Raw genomic sequence first — 12,199 nt, 5'->3', positions numbered from 1 at the left:
AGAAATGGCCAGGCAACATACCTTGGCTTTAGGGTAGAAACATCCTCCTTGGAAGAAGTACACAACAGCTGAATGTCTCCATAAAGTGTCAGAGTTTCATAGCTATAGAGCCGAAGCGAGATCAATGGGGTTGTAAAACATTTAGAAGACCGGCTCTGGACAAATTCTGCAGGTGTGGTTTAATCCAAGAACGCATTCCCTTAATTCTCCAAGGGCAGGCAAATGTCAGCTTCTATGTTCAACATAACCCCGTTTGTGTGGTTGTTATTGTCCGACCAACACCAATATCTGTTCTTTAAGGAGTTTTGGTTGACAGATGTTCAGAACTGCATTTGTAAATCCTACGACAAAAAAATAAAATAAAATAAAAAATACTCAACTTTATTCTGTTAGTAAAGGACAGTTGGGAAAATGGCTCAAAGGGAACCAAGTAGTTACTCAGTTACTCTTCTTTGCTTCCACGATCACCATCATCACCATCATCTCATGCTTCACAGAGTGCAGCTGCAAGAATTAGTAAAGAAAACAGTGTGCTGTGCAAACACACAAAGCTGACACACACGCACACGCACACGCACACATACCCCATCTCCCCTCTACACGCACACACTGCAGGACTCAAGGAAAAAATTGTTGAGAAGAGTGACATGCTCACATTCACAACCTGAGGGAAATTTTTCAAGCCGTCTTTTTTTTCCTTAAACAGGGACTTAGCTTAGATGTGCTGAGTGTCAGATCAAATATCGACAATGCCACTGGAGTCTACGTTCAAAAGGTTGGGGGAATTTCTTTGCTGATTTTTGCACACTGTATACTAGAAGCTTTCTTTCTTAAGACACAAACATTGTGTCACATAGGTTTGAATATTAGAGATGTGCCGATCAGGTTTTTTCCTGCCGATACCGATCACCGATACCGATCACATAATTTTTTTTTTTTTATTATTATTATCATAAACGCTACCGGTTACATTATGTGGAAAAAGGAACCATGAATTCACCTTAACTTAGACAAAAACTTGTTTTTAATAACTTTTTACAAGAAGAAAACTTAACAAAACAGGCATTCTGCAAATTGTACTGCTATCGGTAATACTATCTTTAACAGACTGATAACATATGAAGGCTCTGAAGAGGCTAAATAATGCAAAGAGCCAAAATAAAACCTCTCAACATTGCCAAAAAATTCAAGTATAAAACGTAACATTCAAAGGCAAATACAGGTTCCATTACAATAAACAATCCAGAGTTACTGAATGAAAACTTCATGATAGCATGGCGGCTAGCTGATTACTGATAGTTCTGATTGGCTGTTTCTGACTGAGCGGAGTAATTATGGAGAACTGGGAGGAGATCGATTATTTTTTCAGAGATTATCTGTCTCATGTTAGGACAGCGACAGTTTTAATACGTATGTAAAATGTATTTTTTTAAGTTAGATGCTGCAGCTTTAAGCAGAGGTTCGGTGTGAGAGTCACTACCAGGTGGAGCAGAAGTGGCGCTCCGTCTGTGAAATATTACTACCTGTAGCGCGTAGCAGCGGTTCAACAGCGAGATCAGAACCAGCGTTTTACATCGCAACTCAAAGATTTAAATAATTTTGCGGGTTATTTGTTTAGCTTTCTGACCGTCATGCTAATCCGGGTGAGTGTTTGTAGCTGTGCGCTGCTTTACCTGCTATCTGATCCTCCATATGTCTTTTTTACTGCAGTCAGCCTCGATGTAGCCAAACTCCGTCAAGTATGACATTGTTTTTATGCCATATTAGATTCGTTGTGTTGATGCATTTTGACGTGCTTCAATTTTCTGCCGCAACACGCAAACTTCCCCATTCACTCAGTGCGTTATAGTTCCACATTGCTTAAGATTTGCTGCTGCGCGTTTGCGCAGAGTGAAGGAAAGAGGAGACCAGCTGCACAGGCAGGTTGCGAAATGAGAAGCAGCTGATCGGTTTTGTATGATCCACAACAAGAGGCCGTGATCGGCAATCACCGATCATACACTTTTTCACTGAAATCGGCCGATTATGATCGGTGGCCGATCGATCGGCACACTTCTATTGAATATATTTAAAATAGTGTTTTGACACCTGTGTGGAAATATTCAAATTAGTGACCAAAACATTAAAGATCTGTTCATGTAAAGGAACTCCTAAGACTGTGAAGGCTGGGCTGGGGAAACATGCAACAGTTTTAATAAGTTTTAAACTATCTATTGTCATAGAACAAATTGGTTCTGAACAAACTAAGCACAGCTAAGTTTCATAAGAAATGTAATCCTTATATAATAAGTTTTTTTGGCATCAAAATACTAATGATACATATGTGAAATATGATTCAAAATGAACTAAAAAATAAACAAACTCATATTTTCACATTCAAAACCAGCTCTGGTTAATTTCCCTCCTTGGTGCAGGTTGTAAACGCAGTTAATAGGTTTCCATGCCAACATATTGAGACCACCTCCTTCAGGTATCAGTACGGTTCCAAATGATCTCTATGTGGTCTGACCTAGATCAGACATAGCAGGTGTGGATGGCAACGATGATCTAAATGCCTTCCTTTAGCCAGGACCCAGTACAGTCGGCAAACTAATAAATGAAAGTCGCACCTCTTTTTTGCAAAGCTCAACGCATTGAGACGTCTTCTCAAAATCATTCAGTACTTCTCAACTCACTTTGCCTCAGAAGCACTCTAATTATATCACTAAATGATCAGTTTTTTTCTACCAGCTCAGAAAACAGCATCTGCTTTCTGCATTTACATCTGATACTCCTGCCCTGGACACACCTTACCAATAAACAGCTTGGATGTTCTCTCGCGGTTTGTAGTGGAAGGATTTAGTTCACTTGGAGTAATCTTTGTGTGAAAGGAAACCAAACCACCAGAAAAAAAAACCCAAAGCTCAACCAACCCAACAACTGATTTGGGCTAATGCACACAGGTGTAAAAATGTCCTGAGGATTCATCGGACAGCTACAGTAATCAATTGTATTTCTAATTTTAACTTAAAGGAGGCCACATGCACATCTCTGGTTTTCAGGGAGTTGGTTTTAGAGCTGAGAAGCATAGACATGGAGGCGGACTCTAAGAAAACATATTTTTTAATGAGATGACTGGTCCAAAGGCATTTTTCAGCAGGATTTTGAGTAAACTGCACCTACCTGATTTTGATTTTGCACAAACACCTGTGTAAACAATAACCAAACCTTACTGAAAATAGAAGCTTGCACTAGTTCCCCATGTTCTGCTTCTATACTAAACATTCATAGCAACGTTTAAAGATCTGGGTACATCGATTTAGTGCTAGTTAAATGTAGGTCCATAACAGCACTTAGATTTTTTGCATGCTCTGTGGTTTTCAGCCTTATGAATGTAGCTTAGTGCTAATTTTTAAATGTGTGCATTTGTAAAAATGCACAAAAAATACAGTTTTCTGGATTAAGCCAAAGAAAATTCTGGTTCATCCAATTATTGACATTATGGGGAAAAATACTCCGTGACTGTAAGGGACAAGACATATTAAGCTGAGTATTATCATATTTATTTACACTAAGGATTGACAATTCCTCATAAGCATTCTTCTTTTAACTTGGAGTGCTGCTTATGTAATTACATTACATTGACCTCAAGCTATAATGTGTCTATTTTGGCTAATACTCATGTCTACACGTGTATTTTTCTCTGCCGCATTGTCTGAAAAATAAGTCAAGGTAGAAGACGAAAGCAGTACTTTGGATAGTAAAACCTAACCTATAAATACTTTAAGGACTGCATTCCCTCTCCGAGTGACTATCCAGTTCCCTTTTGTTCCTTTTCCTTTTTTTTTTTTTTTTTAACCACGATCCCAAAATCTACTAGCGTGTTGCTGCAGGCGCTTTCTTAGTGGGAGAGATCAGAGGCAAGCCAGACCCATCAACCCCATCTCCAAGGTCTGCTCATATCAACTGCTCAGGAAATGTCTGTTTCTTGTCAAGTGTAAATTCTGACAGTGGGGTTTCATAAGCTAAGTGTGAGCTGAATGATTTTGTACTCACAGTTCTGATAACAGGTGCAGTCGATGGAAGGCTCTGGGCTGGATCTCGCTGATGTTGTTCATACTGAGATCCCTGGAGGCACAAAATGGAAAAGCATCAATGCATACCTTATATTATTTGTGTGATGTGAACACCCCCCTGCCCCCTGAAGAATGATCAAATGTTTTCACTTGGCAAAATGTCATTTGAAGCAGGAGCAGGATGGGAAGAGGTTGGGGGGTTAGTTAGAGAGGTCGAGGGACAAAAGGGTGAAGAGGGAGATGCTGAAGAGAATTTTCCCCAATGAATCACTGTTGGGCAGCTGCAATTTCCTCCTTGTCCTGTGGACTTTTTCTCTTTTCCAGATGTCTCACTCTACTCTCTTTCACATCTGACCCCCTTAGGCTCCCCTTATATCTACCTCTTGCTTTCTCCTTCTCCCTCTCTGATTACTCCTCTTTTTTCCCCCCTCAGGTTTTCTGGGTGACCACCACCCTCCCTCTTTATTCATTGCTCTAACAGACACAGCTTGTTTCTATGCTGACGTGAGAATGAGTGTTCCGTGGTGAGTGTTGATGCATTATGGTGAAATAATAAAGTGTAGAACGCACAGACAAAGAAACCTGCAACACACAAATAATTATTTTTTTTAACATTTCAAGACAAACAAATGACTCAGACTTTAGTAAGGGAACATGTATATCCGCATGGCCCCAGTCATGTAAAGTTGTCTGTTTGATAAACACAACCAAAGCAAGGAGGTGTTGCGTCACCAGTTCTGGGCTTTCATGGCCCTTTGGGGTCTTGCTCGAGTCTTTGAGAGTCAGCTTCATCTGTGTGTGTGCCTGCATATGTGTATGACACTAACCATTGCTCATAATGGCAGACCACCAGGCTGGCAAGCGTAAACTGTGCTTTCGGAAGCGCTTTGCAGTTGTGAGTTTTGACACTCTTGCTGTTTGTCTAATCAACCAAGCTGGCCAGGGGGGCTGAATAGATCTGTCATCATAGGCATGATCTACAGCTAACTTTCAAGGAGTCCTGGGCAAATCACTTTAAGGCAACTGTCTACTGTAGACATTTGGGCATTTGGTTGGAGTCTAACATCTGATGATGTGGACTTTTCTTGGGGGGGATGAGCAGCCAGTCCTTAATGTTTCTGTCTGCCTTTTTACATCATCTGCTTGCATTTATTACTTTCTTATGAATATACCATAATGGCATGCTACTTTCCTTTGCATGGGAATTTCCTGTTACAAAGACTCTTGGCTCTGACTACAGAGAGTTTAAGGCATTTGTCAAGGATGCATATGTGAGCAGAGCTGAAGTCGGAGATTTCTAATCGTCAAACACATCCAACTGAAGTGTGTAACATGCATTGTTTTAGTTCCTGTGCATCAAATTTTAATCTATTTGCCTAATAAAGTTTATTAGAAACACAGCCCCCCACCATTTGGATTTTTGGTTGCGACCCAAACATAAAGCTCTGCACAGATTTATCAAATGGAGCACTATAAAGTGCTTTGACAGTGGGTGCTGTCCAGTAGGATCGAGCCAATAAAACAAGGGAGGAACGGAGACTGCAAAGCAGCGGAAATAATCCATGTACAGAAACATTCGATAAAATTTGGAAAATGTTTAAGAAGGAACAGGATATTTGTTCGACATGTTTGTGTAACCCAAGCTCTCTGTATACTTCCAATGACCCGAAGCACCTTGAAATATTGCCTCATCAGATATCAGCAACATTCTCTATCGGTCTTTCTCTTGAGCTGAGAAATGAGTTGACTGATTAAGTTTAGCACCCGAATGCCAAATCTCGCAGGATCGAAATTTGAGATAAAGCATAAACAAAGCACGCAACGTACTTCGTTAAAATATTCTTTCATGGTGCTATAATTTTAAATAATTCTTAAGAAAATAAGCAAATCCCTTGGAAAGGATTGACTTTTTAAAAATATTTAGACAAAAAAGCTCTTAATCCCCTTTGAAGCGCATGGAAAATGTCTTTGTATCAAACCCATAAATCCTTGAAATTAGAATCAAAGGCACCAGATAAATGCCAAAGATTAGAAACTCAAAATGTAGTGAAAAGAGAAACATGTCCTATGTAAATCTGACTCCTAGGTTCTGGTGAGCTATTGGATTTTGCAGTGTGTGTTGTTATTAGTTTAAGATCTAAAGAGCTCTCAAACTCAAAAATTTCTGAATACTTATTAGCCTTCCTGTGAATGCTCTTATATCTAATTTCCCCCCCAGATTTTCATAAAACCAGATGCATTGTCCCTTGTCAGCTAAGCATACATTGTGGAAAAAGAAGTAGATCAAGCTATTTTTACAGGATCTCTAGATAATCTTCAAATATCAAGGTGCAATAATATGATATTGTTAATAATTAACTTTAAACTAAGAAACATGAAAATCTGTAATTTTTATTGTGACATATTTTATATCATTTGTATAAGGCTCTCGTCTAATCAGATCATCTTTTTCCACAGATCTTCTTCCACAATAACTTAATTTGTGAAGTACATTACTGTTTGTCCTGCCAAAAGACTACCTGATTTAGGATTTATGGAACATTTCAGAGTAACTGTGGGTCGCATTGCTGCATTTCTGTTAAATGTTGTTCCTGCTCTCATTTCAGGTTAACGGTGCAACAAGTGTAGCAAATGTTAAGTCTGAAGCCATAAAGTTTCCAGACAGGGGCATGCACACAAAGACACTAGGTGGTGCTAGAGCACCAGTCCCTTTTCTACTGGATGAAAAAGTGCCCTGTCAAAATTTTTATTTTGTTTTTTCCTTTGATTATTTTTGCAGTGTATAATCACTGCAAAAATAATCTGCAAAAATAATCCGGAACTGCTACTTGGGCCCAAGTAGCAGTTCCGGACTTAAAGCCTATATTACAACACTCCCCTACAAACACACGCCTCTTTCAAAGTGAGCTACAGCGCTCAAAGCAGATAGGCGGACACAGAAGCGTCCTGCTTCACCTGAACACCGGTGCCCCGTTTCAGAAGTGGAATAAGTGTAAAAATCCCGAGTTAATTCCAGGGAAACTGTGTGCAAATCCTGGGTTTTTGGTTTTAGAAAGCCAGATAGCTGTTATCCCGAGTCAACTTACTACCGCAACTTACTTCGTGAACCAAACTTTCTCCGTAGCAGGATTGTTTGAGCAAACCTCAAGTTTGTCCTACTTTTTAGCTGAGACCTGGCACAAGGAAAGAATCAGAAATGATGTGTCCTTTTCTAGGGGGAATCTGTAAATGTTGGAGAGTAAATATTCTGCAGAAATCTCAGTCTGAAGATTTCTATGATTTGTCATTTCCAGAGGCTCTGGCCTGCTAACTCTCAATTTTGTAGCAGCAACAGTATTGCTTTTTTTGTTAGAAATGTTTTGATATTCTCCTGTACCACTATTAAAATGTCTATTTCCATTAATGCACACCTTCAGCCTCCTTCTGTTCTCTCGTCACCATGTTGAATAGAATTTTCTGCATCCCATTGATGAAGGTTTCATTGATGAAGGTTTCATCAATGGGATGAAGCCTTCATATTTAACTCAGGGGTGAATTTACTCAGAATGGAGTTACTAGTTGATATCTCCTGTTCTGAAACCAAATACCCAATCACATAAAATTCTCAACCATCTTTTGTTTTATACTATTCAAATTGATTGTTAGAAAAAACAGAGTGTTACACATGGTTTACAGACATCATGTGGCTATAGATTTGAAAATGGTATATGTATATGACGTTCAAGCTGTTCATGTAAAAAAAAAAAAAAAAAAAAAAGAGAAAAGAAAATCACACTCCTAACTCAGCCGGCATTTCCATTTCCAAACCAAAGGTTTCTGTGAACGCCACTGTTATCATATTAAAAAAAATGACATCATGTACCACACCAAAAATGTGTGTGGCCTCAGGAAACAATACACAAACACCTCAATGCTGCTTATCGTATGTGTACAAATAATCTATTTAGCAAAATATTAGAGCATTCTACAAGAATTATTAAAGCACTGCTGCACACACACACACACGCACAAGCACACGCACGCACACACCTTCCATTCAGGCATATCCAGCCTGTTTCTGGGGATGTGCCCACAGATGGAGACAGCTCTACATTATCTGGGCCTGATTAAAGAAGCCATAAACAAACGTTGTGTGAAGTCCGTAACTGCCACCGCTCTCAGACAGAATAAGCATGCCGCAATGAAGTGAAAGAGAGAGTCTGAAAGGAAAGGTTTAAAAATAAAGACACAGGCTGGTGAGTCATGGGGAAAGGTTGAATGCAGCTCAGCTCGGCTGTGCGCTCCAGCAAGCTCATTGGGAAGCTCGAGAGAGACGTTTCTGCTGCGCAGGCCAAGGCCTCCGCTGACAACTTGACGTATCGTTGGAAGGCACTGTGTTATGGCTTGTTTTTAAAATCAAATAACAGCTGTGGCTTTTTTAAACCATGATAATTATGATTGATGACTACCACATGTGCATTGTGTCGGCTGGCGCTGTGACGTGCAGATATTTTCAGCGCAAACAAACGGCCGCAAAAAGAAACGAGAGAAAGGGCGCTTAAAGGTTTCTCAGGCTGTGTGGTGTATTGGAGTTTCACAGTTAGAATTTTGGTTTTCTCTATCCCTCATTTTATGCACATCTCCACTGTGTGACTTGTGTGCGAGAGAGAAACACAGAGTGTCAGTATTTGTGTCTGCTTGTGCCTTATGATATTACTTCCATTTATAGGTGGCTGTGGTGTGTGTGGTAAGATGTCTGTCGCTCATTTTCACACCCCCATTGTTTCCCAGTGGGTCTGCAGATGTGGTGGCTACAGTTCTTGGTCACCCTTTCACCACATCACAGACGAGCGACGCTGCTGGGCCGTAGAAATAGATTGCTGTGTGTGGGGGGAGACAGAATGGAAGCACATGTGGTTTGCACCCTTAATTTTTTATGAGAGAATTCAGCAGGGAATTGTTTTTGCCCTATCTTAGCCATCACACTCAGCAGTCTGATGTTGCCTGTAGAAGAACCCATCTCTCAACAAGAAGGGTCTCACAAAGCAGCACCGCTGCTTAGATTTCCCTCTACTGTTGAAGGACAAACTAAAGACTCCTCAGCAGTGCTTGCATCACAAAAACCAGACAGCTGCTCATCACTACACACTCTCAAAAGCAACTCTTAACAGGTCCTCTTACTCTCCTTCTGTTGATTCTACACAGGGATTAGCAATACAGTCCTTCGGTCTCAGAACCATTTTTTCAGGCAGTTAAGTAAACAACATCAAACATAAGACCATAGACAAAATAATATATATGATCTTGGGAAACTAACCAAACAGCCCAAAAGCACTCAGAACAAAGACCCTGATGCACATGCTGTCAGAGAAAACAGTCTCATACAAAATTCTGAAAAAAATAGCACCAGACTAAAATGACTAAACAATTTCAGACAGAATTTACTCAGACCAAATGCCATTAGCCATAAATGGCTTGAGGGCAATCAGCCTCAGACCAAACAGCATCATCCCAGCATTAGGTGAAACAGTCTCATCCTAAACTGTCTCAAGACAAAATAGCGTGAAACCAAATGACCACAGGCAAAACGATCCAAGGCCAAACATCCACTGACCAAATGCCATCAGCCAAATGGCCTCAAACAAAGTGGACTAAGACCAAAAGGCCTCAAACCAAACCAACTTAGACCTAATTCCATTTTACTCAACAGCCACGTATCAATCAGTATAAGGCAAATCAGCCTTAGTACAATTGCCTTGAGACAACCGAACTATCTAACTACTGGTGACAAGTCTGCAGCCAACTTCAGGCCTTAAAAGACACGAAAGTGAATTATGTGATATTGTAGCTCAAGAAATAGCTTTTTTAGAGTTACTTAGGAAGTTGCTGTTGGCTTTAATCTAATTTAACACAATAGTGAAAAAAAACCCAATGAGAAAGATGAGGAAGTGAAAGCATGCCTTCTTCGTATCAGACATATCACATGACATCAGAGGTTAAGGTGTGCTCATAGAAAACACAGTGCACTCTGGTGTTACACAATTGCCGAATTCCATGTGTTACCTGTTAAGGCCTGAGAGTGGCGACACTTGGTCTGAGGCGTTTGGTTCCTCTGATGTTTAGCTCTTCAGACTTTTTTTCTTCAGCCTACACTTAAGGTTATTTGCTTTGATGTCTGATAAGGTTTTACTGATACCAGAGGATGTCAGCTGTGTAAGAAACTAAATGACAATTTTCACCTTCATGTGAAAGGAATTCTATTTCATTGTGCTTATATTAAATTTCTTGAGTTAAACCCAGTAGTGTGTGAGGAACTGTGAGCTAGTTATTGAGAAATTAAAGACATGACCATTTTCCCATTTCTACTCTGTTTTGTTTCAAGATTTGCTTTGATTGATAGTTTAGTCTTTCTTCCACTAAGTGTGTACACTTTTGCACATGAGAAAGTAAAAAAAAAAAAAAAGGTTTGGCATTGGAACAAACAAAAAACACCAGGCATTTAACTGCTTTGTGTTGTGATTGATAGTGTATCCATGGCACAGAGCTTGTGTTAAGGGAGGAACAAAAGTAGGAAGAAGTAGAAGCACATTTCCATTCATAAGCCTTGGCCCTTTCAGTTGCTCTTTATACCTCTTTATCTCCAACACTCCTTCTTTCTCTGTGCATCCGTGTTTTAAATTTCAATTGGAGCATGGAGTTACACAGTTCTGTAGTTACAATAATGTGATTTATCAAATTTCCACTTTGGCATCAACAGAACTACTGAAGTATGTTATCACCACCATGATCAAAGGCTGTGTGTGTGTGTGGGTGTGAATGTGCCCCTAGCTCCATTGTTGCCAGTTTTAAACTTGAAGCCTCGCTGACAAGAGCTGGTGATTTAGCACAGCACAACAACTGGCCACATCATATGAGAAGCGTACACCGCACTCCAGACTCTGGGTGCATTTGACGGACCACCCTGGTAAGTGAATACGCCCATAGATCAGGCCAGATACCACCAGGTGTTTGTTTTTGGATTTTAGTGTTAGTGTTTGGTGACATGCATCAGTTAGACAAAGCTGAGCAGAGAAAATTTGACTTTAATGAAAAGCTTTGCAGCTTGTTTAAATTCCAGCTTATCAGTCATGATCATTTGGCAAGACCACTCACTGTAACATCTCCCTCCACCACTCAAGCATCATTTTTCAGTGAGCATGGAAGTCCAATGATCCCTAAAAGAAATTCTGAATGAGGTGTAGGAACACAGCCAAATGTTTTGAAGGATATATATATTTTTTATGTCAGGCTTTACTAATTGAAAAGCTTTGTACAAAGAACAGTTTCTCTTGTCAATAACATACAAATAATAATGTCTTTGAATTAACATATAGGAGGTTTAGCAGGCTTGGAACACTACACTCTCTTTCACAAAAAGATTCCCATCATATTGCTAAACAGTTCATCCATAAATGAGCAATTGAACTGGAAAAATGTTTTGTAAAGGAAGCTGACATCACAGAAACACAGGAGGTGTGGAGTAGAGCGCAGCAGGTTTGATATAGCATTCACCTTTTAGCACTTTTCAACACACAACACAGGACACAACACATAAGCATGGAAACCTTGTTTAAGGTTTCCATGCTTAACCTTAAACAAGGTTAAGCATGGAAAATTAATTAGTTTACAGAGGTGATGTTGGATTGACTGGATAAACACAGTCGTACTAATGGTGATAACAAATAACCCACAAAGTCCAGCAGTCTGTTCTGTCTCATCAATGTGTGGTAATAGGAAAGCAGACCTTCATTGATTTCTACAATAACTCTGAATCTGTGAAGCCAGCTAAGCGTTGCATTAGATGGTTGCAATGGTAATGGCACTACTCAGACCGTCCGTGCCTCCTCAGTCCTTTCATAAATTACAGACACTGCCAGAAGGTATAAAGTCTTTTGTGAAACAGTGCACTGATAACCAATGACAGTCTCTGTTACAACACCAACCTGAACAATGATTTTAATAAAGAATCAACAAATCACATTCTTAGCATGAGAAATCTACAAACAAGGTCAATAGTTGCCGTAATCTCGAGAGTGAGGAGATATCGACACTGAATGTCACAAAATTACATTCATATGATAATAAAAAAGTATAATCTTAGTGCAACCATAGCCTAACCAAACACT

General features: G+C 39.8%; 1 protein-coding gene across 6 annotated transcripts in view; it reads right to left on the bottom strand.

Annotated features, from left to right (window-relative positions):
* The window catches only part of lgr6 (leucine-rich repeat containing G protein-coupled receptor 6), a 98,035-nt gene that overhangs the window by 25,628 nt on the left and 60,208 nt on the right, over positions 1–12,199 (bottom strand). For all 6 annotated transcript variants that reach the window (XM_081609042.1, XM_081609041.1, XM_081609043.1 and 3 more), the window contains one exon: positions 4,036–4,107. In XM_081609042.1, coding sequence (XP_081465168.1) covers positions 4,036–4,107 — 72 coding nt within the window. The remainder of the gene's footprint in view (positions 1–4,035; positions 4,108–12,199) is intronic.

Source organism: Poecilia reticulata, chromosome 7 (genome assembly GCF_904066995.2).
Source record: "Poecilia reticulata chromosome 7, P_reticulata-male-v2, whole genome shotgun sequence".
NCBI lineage: Eukaryota > Metazoa > Chordata > Actinopteri > Cyprinodontiformes > Poeciliidae > Poecilia > Poecilia reticulata.
Note: the sequence above shows the minus strand (reverse complement) of the source record. Positions and strands in the feature narration are given on the sequence as shown.